Source organism: Euwallacea similis, chromosome 12 (assembly GCF_039881205.1).
Source record: "Euwallacea similis isolate ESF13 chromosome 12, ESF131.1, whole genome shotgun sequence".
Classification (NCBI taxonomy): domain Eukaryota; kingdom Metazoa; phylum Arthropoda; class Insecta; order Coleoptera; family Curculionidae; genus Euwallacea; species Euwallacea similis.
In genome coordinates this window covers 1,367,344-1,389,674 of record NC_089620.1, presented here as the reverse complement: position 1 = coordinate 1,389,674, position 22,331 = coordinate 1,367,344, and the positions used below count along the sequence as shown (strand labels likewise).

The 22,331-nt window shown below is 35.1% G+C and overlaps 1 protein-coding gene across 1 annotated transcript in view; it reads right to left on the bottom strand.

Moving 5' to 3' along the window:
• LOC136412633 (lachesin-like) overlaps nucleotides 1-22,331 on the bottom strand; it is a 204,739-nt gene that overhangs the window by 29,779 nt on the left and 152,629 nt on the right. The window contains exon 4 of the mRNA XM_066395764.1: nucleotides 17,004-17,211. Within this exon, the coding sequence (XP_066251861.1) occupies nucleotides 17,004-17,211 (208 nt within the window). The remainder of the gene's footprint in view (nucleotides 1-17,003; nucleotides 17,212-22,331) is intronic.

Below are 22,331 nucleotides of genomic sequence, written 5' to 3'. Positions count from 1 at the left end.
ATTTATTAGAGTGGCAGAGATGAATTAAAGCGACGCGCCTTGACATAATCACGTACTAAAATGACGTGAACGCGTTTCCCTGTTTTGCGTCCAAGGATTATAATCTCACCTCTTTAGCGTGGGTTGGTCGCTCTACTCGTCGGCATGCAAATATTTTGGCAAAGCTTTTTCTATTGTCTGCACTTCGCAGTTAAACTGAAATTACCTCGAGTGGAATTTATCGCATCCCCAGTTTAACGACTTGCCCTGAGAGCTGTAATGCATTCTTTCGATGCGGGTCTGCAACATCGGGCTTACCGTAAGTTGGTATAATGGTCTTATTACTCCCCGATACACTCTTAACCGCCCAAGTGCTATTGTGGCTAATGCAGCGCGGCAAAACTGCTAAAAGGAGTTGCGCAGCAAATTTTTTTGGATTTACACGAAAATAAAGTTCATTACGTGTAGTGTCCGCTATGACCCATTATAGATGTTGATACATGTTGATACGAGACAGCCACAAGGGATCAACTTTATCTGGTGTCAAGTGTCAGTTTACAAACAGTCTGAGAGAGATAAAGCAGGAGGGCCGGAAAGGGATAGTGGATAAGCTCTAATTACACCCTCACATAGACCTTGGGGGCATATTTGCGGATTGTGGTTTAGGCAGTTGACCCTTGCTCCCTTGCTGCTTAGGTAAATACTTTAATTGGCTTAAACTTGAAGTTCTGTTTGTGATAAAGGGTATGAAATCAATTCGTTTTCAAGTGGGAATAACGTTGTCTTAATGTGTATCCTTAAAGTTTCGCCCCCCTCTTTGCCCTTAAATTCGTGTGAAAAAAATGGGAGAAAGTGAGGTGTAAATTGCAAACAGGCTGCCACTTTTTTTGGGGCGAAAGTGAATCGCGTCCTCCACAACATCAGTCCATTTGACGGAAAGCCACAGCTTTATGCAAATCGAAAAGTTTGTGGGTAGTAACTCGGTTTGATCAGCTTTCCGATGACAACTTCGTGCTTTAGTAAATATTTTATGTGACAAACACGATTTTATTGTTATCCATAGCTAACCCCTTAACGACCGATTAAGGAAAGCGCCTTTAATCATCCTCGACAAGTACCTGCGTTTCCAAAACAAATTGGCACCAATACTTCATAATGCAAAGCCCTAATAGGGTCCCGTTTTAAACTTAGGTCTCAGGAAAATACCCTTAAAAATAATTTATTAATTCTGAAGGGATTTTTAGAAGGCGTGTATATTTCTCAAAGCGGATAACAGGCCCTTTTTGGAAGCTTTGAAATTAATAAAACAGCAGATAATTTGGGAAGCCGTTATAAGAAGCTTCTAGGTATTAATATTGGATTGAGGGTAAAGACGTATAGGTACTTGAAGTTTAAGAATAAATTAAAATGGGAAGTAATTACGAAATAAATTTAAAACTCGTATAGCCGGAGAAGAAATATGAAAGTACGTCATGCGTCAATTTTGATAATAAAATGTTGAATCCTGGAAAAATGGATCAGTCACCATCAGTGGGGAAAAACGAGCTTACTTCATAGGTGAGTCGAAGACGCGGCCCTTAGATCGTCCTCGTCTTGCCGCGTGTCCCTTTATAGCTTAGTCTCCGATTGACCCATGAATATTGCTGCGACAGTAAATATGTTACTTTCTCGTTTTATAGAACAAATAACTAATACAAAAATGGATTTTTTAGAAAATAAAACCATATGCTTCTACTAGCTGTAAAAACACCTTCATGTCATGTATTGAATGACTGTTTCATCGCTGTTTTTCTAATAGTTGAATAACAAGTTAATAATGACACGTACTTAGTTCATTATTTACCTAGTAAGCTAATGGGTTACAATGTCGTCATCATGCCTATTGTTGTTTTCTTCGTTGTTGCCAGGGAAATTAATGTCAAATAAAACGTCACTATTAATGTTATGAGTCAAGGCATGTCGCTTTTTTGCCTTTCGGATTTAATTTACGCTCAATTTACGTAAATTGCAATTTAGCAGCAATTAACTATAATTATGACTTTTTAAATAGCAAAAATTGAAATATCCTGCATATTAGTAGGTATTTTGAACAGGCAGTAGTGGCAGTAGTTTTCAGGCAGTAGTTTTCAAAAAAATGAATAAGCATTTTTTCACTTATTTTAAAAATGAATTTATTATTATTAAAAATTCTCAAAGGTATTAAAGAGATGATTCAAAATATATCGTAATATAGGGCCTCCCATTTAAAAAGTTATACTTGTATCTAATTGTAGCTGAACTGTATGGTGCAGAACAAAAGGAAGTACGTCTCCAGATTTTACGGCAAAAACTCATCAGAATTCTTTTTAACTTCCTCGATATCTTATTAGACAAATACATTAACGAAGGAACCCCAAAAAGTGCAGACTTTTTAAAACCACCCTGTATCAATGAAAGCAAAATTGCGGCAATTTTTTTGTCACTGACACTTTCTCGTCAAAAAAATCGATTACAGCATTGCAAAAGCTATAGCTTCAATACTAATTGAGGCACCCCCTAAAACTCATGGAATATAAGACACCTTGTATTTGAATGCCAGCATGTCTTCTCAGCAAAGACGTCCACAAGGCGACTGCCTCTGATGAGTGCCAACAAGTATGAAACCAGCAAAAGCCTGACCTACGGTTCAGTACCGGTTGCATCAACTGCAATACAGAACCCTGGTCAGCTGGGATTGTACCCCTCCTGTGGTAAACCTTTTACTGTTTTCAAAACCCACCGGTACTAATTTGCATACTAAAAATAGCTTTCCTCGACTGAATAAATGCATAATGATTAATGTTAAAAAGTGATCTAGGAATTGTTGTATTCATTTAGTAGACTATCGAAAGAAGAACATTACGTCCGCAACCGAAGTTTTATGCAGAGTGTCTGAAAAGGTGATGTCATAAATTCTAGGGTTTATAGAGAAGGTAACGCTAGTACTTCATATAAAAGAAATTTCTAGCGGCCTTCGTTATCCAGTTATTCGCTCTCAAAGAAGTTAAAAAAATATTTTTGCTGTAACTTTCAAAAAATTATCGTGTTAACAATGAAAGTTGGGTGGTTTAAATAAATCATTGTCGCGCATATTTCCATATGTAAACAGATGTTTTATATGCCTTCCTTATACAGAGGAAGTCAAAACTTCTTATTTAAACTCATTCATTTTTTTAGCGAGTCGATGGAATCAATATTTTTTTCATAGCTAGATTTTTCATAACTTTCCTACAAAGAAGGTATGCCATGCTTTAATCGATATTTCGTATCGTTTTCCAGAAAATCGCATTTTATTATCAACATGCATCATACAAGCCAACAATTTTAAATCAAATAAAATAACAGCTTATTGTGAAAAATTGTACGTATTGCAGCCAAAGTTATCAAGAATGTCCAATATGAGCATCTTGGACTGCGACACAGCAGCTTCGACAGCATTACCCAGCAAGTTCGAACATTAAATATCTGCATACTCCTCGTTGCTAAACTCTGATATTGATATTAAATAAACTAATGTTGATGACATTGAACATTGTTGACATGAACATTTTTGATAACTTTAACTGTAGCATTTTTTACAATAATTTTATTTAATTGCAAATCGTTGGCACATATGGCGCATGTTGATAATAAAGTGCAATTTTCTCTAAAACGGTACAAGATATCGTTTAAAGCAAGGTACACCTTTTTTTAGGAAAATTATGAAAAAAATACTCATTACGTGAACTCACTAAAAAATGAATGAGTCTAAATGAGGAATTTTGCCTTCCCCTGTATAAGACATATGAAACATCTGTTTACGTATGGAAATATTCACGACAATGAGTTATTTAAACCGTCCAACTTTCCCTGTTACCATGATAATTTTTTGAAAGTTACAGCAAAAATACTTTTTTTAACTTCTTACTTTGAGAGCGAATAACTTGGTAACAAAGGCCGTTAGGAATTTCTTTTACGTGAACTACTAGCATTATTTTAGCCTTCTCTATAACTTCTAGAATTTATAATATGACCTTTCCGGACACCTTGTATAGTTGATTTTAAGTCCCAACTTAATTCGCTCAAGGGTGTATTCCTTTATTTGAACTCCTAGATACGATCAGAATGACATTATACCTGGCTATTGGGCCAAAAAAATTAACAGCCGTTGTTGTTATTTTGCGGTCCGTTGCCAAGGGCGACGGGTGTTATTGTAACTTTGCAGTCCCTTGCCGGGGACGGCCCATAAAAATAGAACACGCCCGTTGGCCGGAAGCTCATTGTTTCCGCCATGGAAATTACGACGTAAACAAACAGTTTCGATCCATCTGTGCTTAAAAAAATAATGTTAAATACGATGCATTGTTTGAGAGGCTATGCCATGCCGGCACACTGAAGACAGAGCGTATACGATCTTCCTTGAAAAGTCTTTTTTCTCTCACTTTTTTCTTCTCACGAATTGAAATCATCATTTCGAAAGGATGGAGTAACACGTTTTTAAGAAAAAAGGACAATTTTATTATTAGGTGTACAACTTTGCTTCCGCCGTTTTTGAATAGATGTATGTAGCGGTAAGTAATGATCGAAATAAATAACCCCATGTGGGCATGCAGGAGCCTTGGGCACCTGTTAACATAACCTCATAAAAATATTAGTCTATTTGTGTCTTCATCATAAAGTTATTCGCAATTGAAAATGTCAGTGTACGAGCCAAATTCTCGTCATTTGCGGGAGGTTTTACTTTTCTGCTTCAATATGAAGAAATCTGCTGCTGAGGCTCATCGAATGCTCTCAGATACTTATGGGGAAGCCACTATTAGTGAAAGGACATGTCGTGAGTGGTTTCAGCGCTTCAAGAACGGTGATTTTCACGTCGAAGACCAACATAGCGGTGGAAGAAAGAAGGTTTTCCAAGATGCGAACTTGGAAGCATTACTTGACGAAGACTCGTGTCAAAGTCAACAAGAATTGGCACAATCATTGGGAGTGACTCAACAAACAATCTCAAAACGCCTCAAAGACATGGGAATGATTCAGAAGCAAGGATATTGGGTGCCGTACGAGTTGAAACCAAGAGATATTGACAGGCGTCTGTTCGCTTGTGAACAGTTGCTTGCAAGGCAAAGACGGAAGGGATTTCTGCATCGTATTGTGACTGGGGACGAGAAATGGGTTCATTACGATAATCCCAAACGCAAAAAGACTTGGGGATATCCCGGCCATGCTTCCACGTCGACGGCCAAACCGTCTATTCATGGTTCCAAAATCATGCTCTGTATTTGGTGGGATCAACTCGGCGTAATATATTATGAGCTGTTACAACCAACTGAAACAATCACAGGTGCTCTTTATCGAACCCAATTAATGCGTTTGAGCCGAGCATTGAAAAAGAAACGGCTGCAATACAACGAGAGACATGATAAAGTGATTTTGCAGCACGATAATGCTCGACCCCATGTTGCGCAAGTGGACAAGAAATACTTGGAAACATTGAAATGGGAAGTCCTACCCCACCCGCCATATTCTCCTGACCTAGCTCCTTCTGATTATCACTTGTTTCGATCCATGGCACATGGCCTAGCTGACCAACACTTCCGGTCTTATGAAGAAGTAAGAAATTGGATAGAATCGTGGATCGCTTCAAAAGATGTCCAATTTTTTCAACACGGGATTCGTATGCTGCCCGAAAGATGGGAGAAAGTAGTGGCCAGCGATGGACAATACTTTGGATCCTAAAGGTATAATTAGTTTTTTACAATAAAATCGCGAAATTCGGAAAAAAAACGGCGGAAGCAAAGTTGTACACCTAATAGATTTTTTTGTTTTCTTCTTTTCCTGACATTTAAGACGCACTGAGGGCTTTAAATGTCTCGTTTTAGGCCCGACTGTCGGAAAATCACACACTAGAAACAACATAGCTCTCCGACACTTACCAAGTAGACTAAAGTGTTTTCCTACCTAATAAATGTTCGAGGCAGAGCTGGTCCCTATGGATTTAATATTATCCGGTATGCAAAGAGAACGACAGAGATAACTGGACTAATTATCCCCTCAGCGTTGGTCTTGGGTTGCATTTGCGGTCCGGCGAGTCTGGCTTAATCCGCATTATCTAAATAAGCCAGTTAATGAGCAATTTGCTGCGAGTTTAAAGCACTCACATTGGATATTCAATGACTATAAATTCCTTTGATCCTTCAATCCATTTGCGCACCACTTTCAATTGAATGTTCTTTAGAATAGGCAGATAATTATTTGGTAATTCTTTATTAAACTTGACACTTTTAAAAGGCAATAAATTGAGCAAAAAGCTAGGAGATGATGATGATCCTATCCAAAAACCCTTATTAACCCTTCGAGGCAAAAAACTCTTCTTGCCTGACGTGAAAACTAATTAGTGCGATTATCTAAACGATATAGGATTAAGGATCGCCTTAGAAGGGTGTAGCCCTTTGAATTGTCTCTCCAGGCATTAAAAATAATAGAATCGGGACTAACAATGTTAAATTTTAGTCGACTTTTTACTGCAATGTGGCTTCTTGGCAACAGCGAAGGGTGGTTTGTTTGAGTGGTTTGCTCTTGATAGTTATGAGATTCCATATAGAGTTTCACCAATTACTCATTTGCAGGATTTGGAGTCATTGCGGTTTTATAGACACGACATTCTTCGGTAACTTTGTTGATAGTTTAAGATATAGTCTCGATACGGGTGACTAAATAGTTTCGCAAAAAGTTATGGAATAGAGGTAAGCGTCCTCATTTCGCAGCTCTGTTAACAAATAAGGTCACTAACACCAATGGCTGTTAATACGGAGCGCAGCATGAATAAGCTCACATGTCTGACTCTTCCTTCTGATTTCTTTCTCGGTCTGTAAAATTAGAGTAAAACTATGTATAAAGCTCATTATTAACACGTCAACCGCTCACCGTACTTTTAAATTTTTAGTCGATGGGGCCCAAAACGAAACTTTGTTTTAAAACGATTTTTTGATTACATTACTGTTATATACATTTGACTTTTATTATAAAGATGCCAAAAATCAGTAAAAACACACTTTGAAAATGAAACCCAACGTTTGGGATTCGGAGCCGATTTGATAGAAAAAGTGAAGCCCTTGGCTTGGGTTTCGTGGCGGTTAATGTGTTAAATACTATTTTGTGTAACTCGTGCCATATTGCGGCACCTTTCTTCGATCGTCTTACAGAATGCCACTCATTACACCAAACTATGTATTTCCTAACTGGTTACATAAAAAGCATTTTTCTGATCTTAACAAATAAAATTTTAATTTTTGTAACTGAAATGGATAGCGAGATCCCGTGGTCGGTTATGAAATACAGGCAGATGTCTGTTCATTTCGCAATATACAGGGTATTTCAAATTCGACCCTCACCATTGGGATCTCGGAAACTAGAGGAGATACGAAAAAGTTTAAATGGGGGCAAAGTTGCGCAATCTAGTGCTTGATCGAATACCGTTTTCAAAATTTTAATTTTCCGAGTACTTCCGGAGATATCCGAGAAAAACTAAAAATTGGAGAATCCATTTTTATTTATTTTTAGCGTTATTTGACAAGAAAGGTTAAATCCGTAAGCACATTTTTATTGTCACTTTTTCTCAGCTACACAATGACATATTCAAATTTGCGATCCGACGTTTCGTCTTTCGGCTACCATCATCAACTTTATTTTTTCTTATGGGCGCCATATTGGATTTTTCGCCAAAAAAATAGTGCGTTTCATTCTGAATTCATTGATATAGAACTTCTTATAATTTACTTTTTTAAAAGCCGAAATATTTAAATAAAAAGAAATATTACATAGTTGGCCTTGACTCCATCGAAAGACTTTCTTTTGTTCGCGTTATATGACAGAACTTCTCAAACGAATTTAGAGCGTGTGCAGATTTCCAATGAAAATGAGTTTCCGAAGTGAAGAAAAACGAGATATGTTAAGACTTTATTACAAATTTGGTAGGAACAGTACGAAAACAGCTCAAATGTATTTTGAGTTATATCCGGAAAGACAACAGCCGCATAGAACATTATTTAAAACTTTGGACGAACATTTAGCTGAGTTTGGTGCTTTTGAAAAACCTAAGATGAAGTATGGAAGCAGAATGAAAGAAGATACTAGAAATAACCTACTGGCAGAGACAAAACTAAATTATTATTAAATGTTACAACAAGTGCTCAAATTGACGACTTTTTTGTGGGGCACTTTGAAAAATAGAATATATGAGAATCGAGGTTATAACACAATAGAAGAACTTAGAGAAAACATCATTACACAATGTAGAGTAATCAGAAGGAGAAATATTATTAGGGCTGTCACTAATTTAAATAGACGTGTTCGTTTATGTATGCAGGAGGAAGGTCGTCAATCTGAACACTTGTTGTATCATTTAATAATAATTTAGTTTTGTCTCTGCCAGTAGGTTATTTCTAGTATCTTCTTTCATTCTGCTTCCATACTTCATCTTAGGTTTTTCAAAAGCACCAAACTCAGCTAAATGTTCGTCCAAAGTTTTAAATAATGTTCTATGCGGCTGTTGTCTTTCCGGATATAACTCAAAATACATTTGAGCTGTTTTCGTACTGTTCCTACCAAATTTGTAATAAAGTCTTAACATATCTCGTTTTTCTTCACTTCGGAAACTCATTTTCATTGGAAATCTGCACACGCTCTAAATTCGTTTGAGAAGTTCTGTCATATAACGCGAACAAAAGAAAGTCTTTCGATGGAGTCAAGGCCAACTATGTAATATTTCTTTTTATTTAAATATTTCGGCTTTTAAAAAAGTAAATTATAAGAAGTTCTATATCAATGAATTCAGAATGAAACGCACTATTTTTTTGGCGAAAAATCCAATATGGCGCCCATAAGAAAAAATAAAGTTGATGATGGTAGCCGAAAGACGAAACGTCGGATCGCAAATTTGAATATGTCATTGTGTAGCTGAGAAAAAGTGACAATAAAAATGTGCTTACGGATTTAACCTTTCTTGTCAAATAACGCTAAAAATAAATAAAAATGGATTCTCCAATTTTTAGTTTTTCTCGGATATCTCCGGAAGTACTCGGAAAATTAAAATTTTGAAAACGGTATTCGATCAAGCACTAGATTGCGCAACTTTGCCCCCATTTAAACTTTTTCGTATCTCCTCTAGTTTCCGAGATCCCAATGGTGAGGGTCGAATTTGAAATACCCTGTATACTTGTACAATTAACAACACGATATACGGAATAAATTTTAATTTTGGGCAATTTTTTTCCTAGTTTCTTCATCGTACAGCAAAATTTTTAACAAAATATAATGTATGAATCTCATTTATATCGCACGACATTCGCTCGTTCCACTGAATTCCACTAGTTACACAAAACCGTATCATTTGCTAATGGGCTACCATAATGCTTCCATTTTTAGCACTCAGTTCTTCCCATTACTTTTAAAACAAATCTCTTTTTTGCAGTCGAAAGCAAACATAAAAAAATTATTCGCCTATTTAAAATAGTTAACACACCTTCTAATACAAAAATAATAGAAACATGAAATAAAATGATGTAGATATGTAAACAAAACAAAAAATATAAAAATAAAACTTGATAACGATAACAATAAAAATAAATAAATGATTAATAAATACTGATAAAAATAAACAAATTAAAGAGCCAAAATGTAAATTCGAGATCTACTTTACGCCGTGTCATCCACGGCCAGACCTTCCAGAGCGCCCCGGGGAGAGTTGTCTTGTCAGTGGTGCTGTCATCAGAAGAAGTAACCCCGGTATAGCACCCCTGGCAAACAACTTAATGGAGCCACAATGTTTCAGACGACTGACAACTATAATTTTGTAAGTAAAACATCAATCAAGTTTATCTTCCTATCTTGTTGGATTCAGTTTTATCTAGCATTAACGTCAGATCAGCATGAAACAGGAAATCGGCTTAATTACGGCTTGAGCTTCTAAACCATGAACTAGCTTCGAATTGCGGTATCGAACAATTCCACGATGTTAAGATAAATATGTTAATTAGTACCCTACTGAATGCACCGAGGAATGCAACTTCGAAACTTGTTCGAAATTATAGGGCTTGCTATACCCGTTATCAGTTAATCATCACATGATATGCCATGTAAATCTGCCTCTATCGGAGAAGATATCATCACAGCTCTTCTGTGCTATTTTATAGAGAAAAAACGCACTTTAATGACTTAATGACGTTTTAAATTGTCCAGCCAGGAGACCAAATAACTCAAATGGCCCCAGCGGATGTCTTTGAAACTTGTACGGGAATTCTAACTTTTCGCGCGAAATGTTGGCTTTCTTATGTAAATTTTGTTAGAAAGGAGAAGTGTCTTAAATATCTGTCAAACAAAAGGGCTGTCATATACTTTTCGGGGCATAGAAACTTACTTTGAATGGGACAGGTAATTCGCCGAAATTAATTTAACCGTGTTCGGGAGCGCAAATAGGGGCGTTGATAAGGGCGTGAGTTGTCAGAATCCCTGGCATAATGAAAACGCGGTTTGATTGCCAACAACTGTAATTACTTGTTTTAGAAAATGCCTCTCGCAACTCATAAATTTCTCAGTAAAATCACGAAATATCCGGGAACAAGTTCCGAATTTTGTCAAACAACACAAACTACATACAAAACTGGACAATTAAAATATCCTATAGGTATCGAAGTTTGTGGATACTTTGACATTCGCTAAAACATTGATGAAACTGTCATACTTTTTTACGTAAGTTGGATTGGGTTGTGTCAATCCAGTTCGTTAGCTACTCATCCATCGTTAGTGAAGAGAGACAATATGGCTCATCGCAGCTCAAATTTCCCGCCAAAATTTCCAGGACTCCTCCGTTTCCACCTATTTCTTTTCTTATAATTAAATTTTGTTGAGCACAAATTCGAATGTAAACTGAACTAACCGTAGCCTATCTCTACAACACCCTGCTGCAGGGTAAGCCTGGAAATTGACGTAGCAGTAATTGAAAAAAAAAGGAGATTAACCTTTTGTGTCGAGTGTCTGATGATTTATATACCTTTTAAATATGCTGAACAAACAACAGGCATTTTTCATGTATTATATACTTGGAAACCCATGGCGACAACGACTTATACACCTGCACGGTGTCGACTGTAATATATGATATTATGTACAAGGGCGGAAAAATCAAAAATTTGTACTTGCAGGAAAACGCCAGCGTTTCCCCTCTATATTGAGTCATTGTCGATACTAAAAACATAAGCCTTGCATTTACGTCCCGGAGGAATAAACGTACGTACAGCGGCGAAGAAAAGTACTGTATATACACTTATTATTAATTAAGGTTATAGTTGTTCATAATACGAATAAAATTTAATCAACATGTAACTTTTTTTAAATTTTATCAATAATTAATAATTAATAATTTATTTATTTATTTTATTTTGTTAATATTAATTAACAAACAAATATGAGAAAATCGAATTTACATGGAAAAAAGTTTGAAATATTCTTTTCTTCATAAAAGATTAATAAAAGCTCAAATCCATAATTTAATATTTTGTGGCAAAGCCTTGTGCCTCTATAACTCCCGGACATCTTGTAGGTATTGAGTCCACTAGTCTCTGTAAAGGATCCACGGAACTTTGCTGCCACTTCTCCTGGATGGTTTGAAGAAGTTTTGTTTTATTTTTAATTTTCTTTTAATTTAATACGTCGGTCCAATATCTCCCACAGATGCTCAATAGGATTAAGGTCGGGAGATTGAGAGGGCCATTGAAGTACAGTTACATTTTTCTTTAAAAATCACTCTTTTACAATTATTGGTGTATGCTTTGAATTGTTATGTTGGTGGGCGATCCAACGAAGTGGTATATCTTCCTTAGTAAATGTAATATATTATTCTCTAAAATTTGCCGGTATCAATAATGATCCATTTTCCCTTCTACATGAACTAACGGTTCAATCTTGCACCGAGAACAACATCTCCAAACCATTATACCCGCACTACCATGTTTCTCAGTAGGAATTTGGTACTTAATATTTAATGTTTAACCCACTAGACGCCATACATAACTTCTATCCTCAAAACCGAACCAGTTAAATTTGCTCTTGTTACTACGAAGGACCGTGTTCTATTTTTTCGTCGTCCATGAGAAGTAAGACTTGACAAATTTCAGACAAGCCATTTTATTTTTCTTCGACAGCAATGGCTTTTTAACAGCGCCTGTACCATAAAGTCTTCCACTAATTAAGCGATTTCCTATGGTGCTACTAGTAATTTCAATATTAAATTGTTTGATGATTTCATATGTTATTTGTCTTCATGTCTTTGGGGACCTTTAAGAGAGATTGGTTTAATGGCTTTGCCTATCTTGAGGGTGTTTTTTTTTGGGACCGCTGGGACTTTACGACGATTCTCAACGCCATTCTGACTACGAAACTTGATTAAAATCTTAGAAATACCACTGTGGCTCATATTTAAAGCTTTTGCCACATCATATTGTGTTCGATCACTTTGATGAAAAGCGTTTTTTTGTCTAAACTGAATTAAAAAATACAGATGTTTAGCCATGTTTGATTCTTAATATACTTAAGTTATAACAATCTGTTAAGATCCGAAGCGAATTGAAGACAAATAAATCAAAACTAACAAACATTCCATATTTCCTTCAAGCAAGAAATTTGAATAGACTAAAAAAAATTAAAACAATGATAGTGGCTATATCGGAACAGTATGTATTTGATGCACATAAACTAAATACCATTTAAAGCCGTAATTCAAGAATGAAACTTAGAAAATATTCCATACCTCTTTCCACCACTGCACTTGACGGTAGTTTTTTTGCATTTTTCAAAAAATACTATTATAGCCCTTCAAGTGAGTCAACTCTAAACAAAACAACCCCTATATCTGCCTAGTTCAACTCATACCCCTGTGTGGAAGTTTATTGTCAATCTTTGAAACATTTCCATAATTGTTCACAGGGGAACTCCAATAGTACCATTAAAACCATGATAATAAAACAATGGTTGAAAAATTACTTCGACGTGCCCAGATCGAGAACCAGGGATGAATGGGGCACGTTTTGCATTGAATCGGATCTGATATATTATGTCGATTAATAGTGTACCGAAGTGAGTTATGGTTTACATTCGGTAGGCAGATCGATATGTTGTGTTATTCTAAAAAATCAACCTACAGAAACTTTTAGCGCGAAAATTATTTTTAAAATAATGGCACAAAAAATCGCCTTATTTGTACACTCTCGTGACCTGGTGACCTGTATCTGGTTAATGGATTAAGATAGAGTAAAGCCGCTTCTACTGTCAGCCCCGATTATTAATCGCCGTCATTAATAGACTTGTTGGTTAAATTACTGCTACATCAATCATAGAAAATCTAAAAATTGCAATATTTTATAATATTAAATGAGGCTGTTCCTGATTTTTTTTCAAGTTAGAGTTTAGTTAAACGCGATGAAAGAGAAACTCAGTAGAGCTACCAATTCTGAAGGTTTTAAAGACTTGATAGGGAGAAAGTGAAGCGATTGCAGTTTATTAGTTAGTAATGGTGCTTATTTGTTAAATATGATGGTTATCTCGATGGGAAACTGCAGTATAGGGTTGATTTACTTAGAGTGATCGAGTAGTTAGGAAATTCAATTTTCTTTATGTCTTAACTTAATAAATAGAATTTTAAGTGACGGGGAGTATACTAAAATCGTATATTGAACCACGGAAATGTAACACTATAATCAATTACTTAAGTACCACTCAGTAAAAGTAAGTTTTCTAATAAGATATATATTTTACTCAATTTAATTTCAATTATATACAATTACACATTTTTCGATAAGACATATTTAGCTGAACCGCTCTATTTTTTCTCCTTCTTAGTGTCTAGCACTCAACATTTTAGTTTTTTAGCTTAGCCTAAAATATTGCTTTAGCAAGCAATATTTAGGACACCTTGTATAGTGCATTTAAGGTACGAAAATACATAAAATAAATGCGTACTACTTCAATTTTTTTTGTTACTTTCCATTTTTCCTGTATAATTAATTTAATTGCGTTCGTAAAAGTATTTACTTTATAATAATTGTTCAACATTGACAGAAGAAATAATGTAAGATAATAGATTTAATAAGACCGTTTGTGGACTCTTCTACTACTAATTAGTTGTTTTATGCAATTCACGATCTAGTCACCAATATTCTAATAACGGATTTCCTCAAATTTGAGACGTTTGGGTAGTGAAATACCACATCACGAAGTTTCCTATTTAATACAGTTTCGACCTTCGCCATCTAGTCAAGATATGTTTTGAATTAATGTTACCTTTTACATATAACATATGCTCCTTCACTATTTTGTGAGAAACATTCAAATTTAATCAATATTTCACAGTTTCAGTATATTATCTAGGATATTCTTGTTTAGTCCAAGTTAACCGAGCATCAACTATTTATGAGCAAAGCAAATAACCCCAAATTCTTCTTCTCTTTCACATTTCCTCGCTCTCCCATTTTCTACATAACTCCCAATTTTCAATTTTCCATTCAAACAGCTGTATTTTGTACGGACTAGGTAAGTAATACCAAACCCGTACAGACTCCCCTTTGTGTCTAGCCGGGTTAATGTTAATTTAAAATTATGTTGGCAGGGGCCGTGTTTCATAAAACTGAATCGTATATTTTCGTGCATTAGTGAGCCGAGACGCCGTGTCTTTAGCAAGTAAATTATGAAAATGTTTAATATTATAGGCCAAAAGGGTTGCTAGCCCTCGGAAAATGATTATGCAACAGGCCCTAACATTTCGCAGTTCCTTTGTAATTGGACAATGGGATTAATTTTTTCAACGTTAACGGACGTATGCAAGTATTTCCCTATTAAATCTCATAACTTACTGTTTACGGCATGCAAAAGTTATTAAACGGTTTGCCAATACCGTTTTCATAATAATTTATAGTGGGCATTCAGCAGGTGCGACAGATTCACAGCGGGTTGTGTATGAAAAATTCCCGTTATTTACGTAAATGATACCCCTCTTTTATATATCAAAAGGGAAGTAGAACGTGAATGGAAGACACATTTACGATAATACCTTGAGAGATTTACGACTGCAATTGAAAATGCGATAACTGGAAGCTGGTAGGTGACGCCTTGTTAATTTACCTGTGATTGTTTCTTTTTGCCATGAGGAAAGTTATAAATACTCCCAGAATATCTGCTAAGCAGTAGTGAAAGGAACGAGACACGCCAAATCAGTCCAACATTGTAAGAACAATCTGAGACTTGACTCAAAAATAGCGCTGATAAATTGCCGTTTGATCAAATCTTGCTACTTCTCCTGCATAAAACATAAACTCCATAACCCAGTAAAGAAGTTTAGGTCAAAATATGGCGATTGAAAACTTTGCAACTATTGCTTTTCTTGCTAGCTCCATGGGAAGTTGTTAGTCCAGATGGCGCAGTTCCCCAAGACGTGAATATTTCCTAGTTGGTGCGTGATTGGAACTAGTTTCTGTCTTTGGGAAATTGCTTTTCAAAGTTGTTTTTAGTGTGCCATTGTTGATTTCTAAGTCAGGGCACTCACAAAACAAAACACTATAACAATAAGCTTAAACTTATTTACTAGTGCTGGAATAAAGCCATTCTGTCCTAATTTAAATCCCTCCCGACGGGCATCAGAGAGTAGACAAAATGTTTATCTGCCCGTGCATTAACTGAGTTTAAGGTCATAGTAAGTGTATGTGTAGGTTGGCTTAAAACTTTTAGGAATCTAAAATGGAGCCAAAATTACTCTAAGGACATTTACATACGGGGTGGGGACATTAATTCAGGATGTGAAGTTATTCCGTTCCAATTATGAATCGAGAACTTTACACGGCATAATCAGGGTAGCTAGCTAAATACAGAAAATTCTAAGAAGTGCTCGAAAGGTTTACTTTTAAATTCTGCATTGATTTTACAACGCCTCTTATTTTTAATATTTTGGCCCTTAAAGTTATGATGATCCCTCTTTGCCGCTCATTAATATCGATGGATACAAATTTATAAAAGAAGTCTTTTATAGTTATCCATAAAGAATAATATAATGGGGTTAGATCTGGTGAACGGGCTGGCTAATGTATGTGTCCATTTTTTTAAATTGCTCTGCTGGACCAGAACTCAATTCGCGGCTCTTTATTACTTTTCAGAAGGTTTTAACATTTTACTCGCAGCCTGTAAAAGTTCCACTTCATTCTCATTTGGTTCATGCACACGTCTTTTAGACTTCCAAAGTAATTTGCACATATTGATGGGAAATGTAATCCACTTCTAACATATTTAGTTTTTTTTTACTTGAAATCCCGGGTTAGATCTGGGCGCGTAGGTACTTGAATCTGAACTAACCTGGATGCCTAGGTCCAACCGGAAAACCCCGGCCACCCAAGCTCTACTCTGATTAACCTAAACATATTCTTGAATTCCAAATGGCGTAAGTTTACCCTAATCTGACTAACCTGAATCTTTTATGGTTACCGAGATCTTCATGATTGGGCTCCAAAAGTGGACACCCTGTAGTGTGGACCCCTGTATTTAATTTAAATATTTGGTCTTAAAACGTATTACAAATGTTAAAGTAGTGCCACGGAAGGTTAGAAAATTAAATAAAAATTCCAAAATATAATTTAAAATTAGCATTATGTTCGAAAATCCTGACAATTATTGTTAAATTCTATACCTCCGGCTTTAGTAGATTGTGGAACGTTAATGAATTTCCTATGAAACCTCTAATTTTTAATTAATAATTAAACTCTGATGATGTTGATTAATTAATTAATTAACGGTGGATAAAATATTACTGCTAAATTCAAATAAATTTTTAAAAAACAGAAAGAGGAAAGTAGCAACTTTACTCTAGCATCTGTCGATTTGGACCCCCATTAAGAGAAAAAAGGTTTACAAATTAATGTCTCCAACATGTTTTGAAATCGTACTTCGCAGATGCGATAATAGAAAAATAATCAATAGCGTTTGAGAAAACTTACCGAATACGTCCAAACAACCTTCAGCAATTTTCATCACTTGAGTGTTTATTTGACACATGTAACATCCACGATCTGTTTCTTTGAGTTGTCGGATGCGAAGCTGCCAAGTGCTGAGGTTGTCATGAGTAACAGCTATTCGGCTATTGTGTGTCACTACTTTAGAATGGAGGCTAAGAACGGTTTGGTCTTCTGCACGTACCCAGGCAACCTGAAATAAGTAGAATCTCTATCTGCACCAAGAACTACGTTTTGTGAGGTATAAGTACCGTTTAAATGCTGTATTAAGTAAAAGTAGGACCAGTGTGGGAGTCTTAGAAATGATAGGAAGTTTGGTAAATTCGGGAAAAAGTATTAGGTTGTTCGGAAAGTAATTTCGTTTTTTCCCGACAGAGGATTTAATGGTATTTTTTTGCACTTAACCTCACACTTAAGCCATATAATTTTTATATGCTTTGAGAGCTCATATAACAAGGCTTGTGTGTGAAACATTTCAATTAATTCTACGCAGTAGTTTTTGGTTGGTGCCCTTTTAAATATGGAGAGCGATAAGCAGCATTTTCGACATATCCTACTGTTTTACTACAGAAAGGGTAAAAATGCTGTTCAAGCCAGAAAGAAATTGACCGATGTGTATGGAGAAGGTGTGTTGACAGTACGCCAGTGTCAGAACTGGTTCTCTAAATTTCGATCTGGCAATTTTGATGTCGAAGATGCACCACGTTCGGGAAGGCCGGTTGAAGCTGATAAAGACGCCATAAAGGCATTAGTTGATGCGAACCGTCGAATAACAACACGTGAGATCGGATTGAAGTTAAATTTATCGAATTCAACAGTTTATGACCACTTGAAAGGCCTGGGATTATCCTCGAAGCTCGATATATGGGTTCCCCATGTTCTCACAGAGAGAAATCTGTGTCGCCGCATTGACGTCTGCGATTCGCTTCTCAAACGTGACAAAAATGATCCGTTTTTGAAGCGCATCATTACTGGGGACGAAAAATGGGTTGTATACAACAACGTCAAACGCAAGAGGTCATGGAGCAAAAAAGATGAATCGACTCAAACCATTTCCAAAGCCGATATTCACCAAAAAAAGGTGATGCTGTCTGTTTGGTGGGATTTTAAAGGAATCGTTTTTTTTGAGCTTTTACCGGATAACACAACGATTAATTCGGAAGTCTACTGCCAGCAGCTGGACAAACTGAAGGATGCACTTCAACAGAAAAGACCCGAACTAATCAACAGAAAAGGTGTAGTGTTTCACCAAGACAACGCGAGACCTCACACAAGTTTGGTCACTCGCCAAAAGCTTTTACAGCTTGAATGGGACACAATGCCACACCCACCATATTCTCCAGACCTGGCACCATCGGATTATTATTTGTTCCGGTCACTCCAAAATTTTTTAGACGGTAAAACTTTCATCTCAAATGATGAGGTCAAAAACCACCTCGATCAGTTTTTTGCCAGCAAAGACAAAAAATTTTATGAGCGTGGAATTATGCTACTACCAGAAAGATGGCAAAAGGTGTTGGACCAGAACGGCCAATATATAATTTAATAAAGCATTTGTTTATTATACGAAAACTGTCATTCATTTTCACATAAAAAAACGAAATTACTTTCCGAACAACCTGATAATTAGTATACACATCATCTTCATTAAACAACTAAACAACATTGGGCTCTCCCCTTCATCGTAATTGTTGTTATCAGTTTAAATTTTCCGCAGGAAAATGGATAAATAACCTAAATTCAGTTAAAAAATCGAAAAACCGGATAATCCCGGTTTACCGAGCTTAGGGAAGGAAAAGGTGTGTCATACAATACAAGATTATGTCATTACTCCTTAATTAAATTTTAATGGCGCGCTATGTATAATTTGGAACAAAACTGCTCGCCTTTTCTGAAGCACTCACTCTTCAGTTAACTTTCGACTGTATTGTTGTTACTCTTAGTAGTCTGTAATTAATGCGTTTTAAAATCCCATATAGCATCTTCTCATGAAAGCAATCAACCAAAACATAAATTATTTCGAGATAAAACATTGAATTTCTTCATTATATCAAATCAACATTATTCTGACAAAAGAAATTGGTACTTCCTTTTCCCGGCACGTATAAATGGAGGCCAGTTCTTCCCTGCTTTCCTCTCTATTGTTCACTTTTGCAAACGTTAAGTTAAATAAAATATGAGATAATTCAAACGATACTATACAATACTAGCAATAAGGAACTCGGAAAATGGAGGTAAAATTTCAAAATATGCGACATTACCCATTCCATTCCATTCTTAAGTAAGTGTCTTTATTTACATGTTAGGGGGGTATGCAAATTTTCCACAGTGTTGCCTTAAAACTTAAGTACACTTTAGTCACCTTTTCCTTACGGTGATTACTGAGGAAAAAAATATCCTTATGACGTCATTTTGTCGTCAGACATGCAATGTTTGCGCCGGCGCACGACTAATTGCTGAGGAAACGGACACTGGTACCCTTATGACATAATTTTTTGGTTAGAGATGTATTGTGCGCCGTCGCAATCGTCACGTATATAAGGCATAAGAGGTCATGGTTGCGTTATTTCCGATTTCGTCGCTAAATCAGTAAAACTGTTAAAAATAATGCTACATCAACTTTTTCCAGTTCATTGTTATATGTTACATTTTTTTAACTAATACGTATTGACTGCTTATGTATATGTAATGGAAAGCGAGATAAAAAGGCGCTGTTTTGAGTATCTTATTTTGAATACGGAATTAAAATTAGGGGATAAGGAACCATTATCTTAACTAAATGTGGGATCGCGTACACGTGGCGTGTTGAGAGAGGATTCGAGGATAAACAAACATTAATTTCCAGTTATTCCACAGGTACTCTAAATGTGTATTTAGTAGCGGATTAAGGACAAACATCAGATCTTCAGCCAGATTCTTGAAATGTCGATTCGATTTGGATTGCCATTTTATCAAGTTTAATTGCCTTATTAATTAAAAAGACGGACATATTGATTAGTACATCATATTGATATTATTAAGCGGATGTTATAAAAAATATTAAATTTTAAGATTTTTATATAAAAACAGTTCTCTTATAGAAAATCGAAATCTCCAACAGTTTTCGAGAAAATTAAGACTTAACAAATCGGTGCATATTATAATATGTTTTATTAAATAAACATCAGATTTAAAACCCAGTTGGCAATGAGATCAAACAAAAAATATTTTTAACATTTTCATACATGAAGGTATTTATGAATAAAGTATGGTGGTTTTTCGTTGTTATCGGAACAGCGTTTGATTATAATTATTGTTAAATAAAATGAATAAAAAAGGGTTTTAAATCTGATGTTTATTTAACAAAACATATTATAGTATGTACCGATTTGTTAAGACTTCATTTTCTCGACAACTGTTGGAGATTTCAATTTTCTACAAGAGAATTATTTTTATGTAAAAATCTTAAAATTTAATATTTTTCCTATTGAATAATCAATAAAATTAGGTACAAAAAATATAGGCACGTTTTAAACGCTACTCTGCTGTATTATCTACCCCTGGAAAAATGTAGCAATTTCTTTACAGAGATTAAGAAAGAGGACAAAAAGTTGTGATAAAGTAGAAAATTTCATTAATTTATAGAGAAACGTTCTGAAAATATTAATAAAAAAGCATTATCGCGAACCAATTGTATATAGAAGACAAAGCGCCTTTCAATATACAGGGTGTAACTTAAGTGATGACATTAATTTTAAGAGGTGATTCCTTGTTATATTTTATGAAAAAATATTCATTTAAAAATGTGTTCTAACTTGCATTCTTTTTAGATACAGAGTGTCAAAGTTTTATTAAAAAATCGATTTTTTTATTAATTATTCAAAAAGCTTTGCGCCGATTTTGATGAAACTTGGCATAATTGTTAGCATTAATAAGGGGCTACGTTTGATGTTATTACATTTTAAGTAATAATTCCAGTGGCGTCGCAAATGGTTACCTGATTGATATTTATGGTGTGATTTCAAAGTCAAGTAAGTTTTTATTTTTTTCCCAAAAATTAAGTCACCAAAAAAGTCAAAGGACAAGAAAGTTGTATTTTTAATTATTTGATCTGATACAAATATCAAATTGAGAAAAAACGGTGGCGTACAATAATCACACCATAAATATCAATCAGGTAACCATTTGCGACGCCACTGGAATTATTATTTAAAATGTAATAACATCAAACGTAGTCCCCTATTAATGCTAATAAACATGCCAAGCTTCATCAAAATCAGCAAAGTTTTTTTAAATAATTATTAAAAAATTGATTTTTTAATAAAATTTTGACACCCTGTACCTCGAAAATGGTATAAGTTGGGGCACATATTTATATGAACATTTTTTCATAAAATATGACAAGGAATCACCCCTTAAAATTAATGACATCACTTAAGTTACACCCTGTATATTATATGAAGTTTTTGTCATATTTTGGGATCTAGGAGACGTGGTTGAATTCATGACACTATGTTCAGAGGTACCTTGTAAGATAGATTATCCTATATATGTATGCTTTAATTTGCGTAGGTTAAGTCTTTTCTATCAACGTAAAAATTGTGTAGACATTACGTAGCCATCCATTTATTTTCTACGATGATTGTAATAATCAATTTTGTCAAATAGAATATTTAATAAATTTTTCATGAAAACGTTTATGTCTGATTTGATTATAAAGAGCTCTTTATGACACTGTTATGCGGCCATAAAGTGAGACGTTACAGTCCCAGCATGATAAAGCAGGTGAATTTATAATCCTATTATATCAACCAGGAGAACAGGTATTTCTCGTTAGTGTTAAAACTATTAGAGAAAATATTATTAAGATTCATTCTCTTTAAATATTTTAAAAAATCTTTTAATTCCTTGAAAAATTTTAATTATTAAATCAGCTTTCAAAATGTTCCATTTACTCGCATTCAAATAATAATAAACAGTATTCTCACTTAGTTTCTGTTAAGTTCCTGGAAAAATCTTCGTTAATTCCTTTTGCATTTAACATTGTCTTGAGTGCCATAAACCGACTTGTTCATAAGAGATTACGTATATACTTCTTGCACAAATAAGTACTATACTAATGAACTACTACTGATGTTTGGGCAGGATCGAACGCAATTGATGTGGTAATAATAGATGAGAACAGATTATACCTTTGTTGAGTTAGTATGAGCTCCAACTGATAATTAAGCAGATTAACAGTAATGGACATGTACCCTTTATGCATGCGCTTTACAACTTCATTAATAAATCAAATATTGTATTAAGAGTATTGCCTGCGAGTCCGGGTCAATT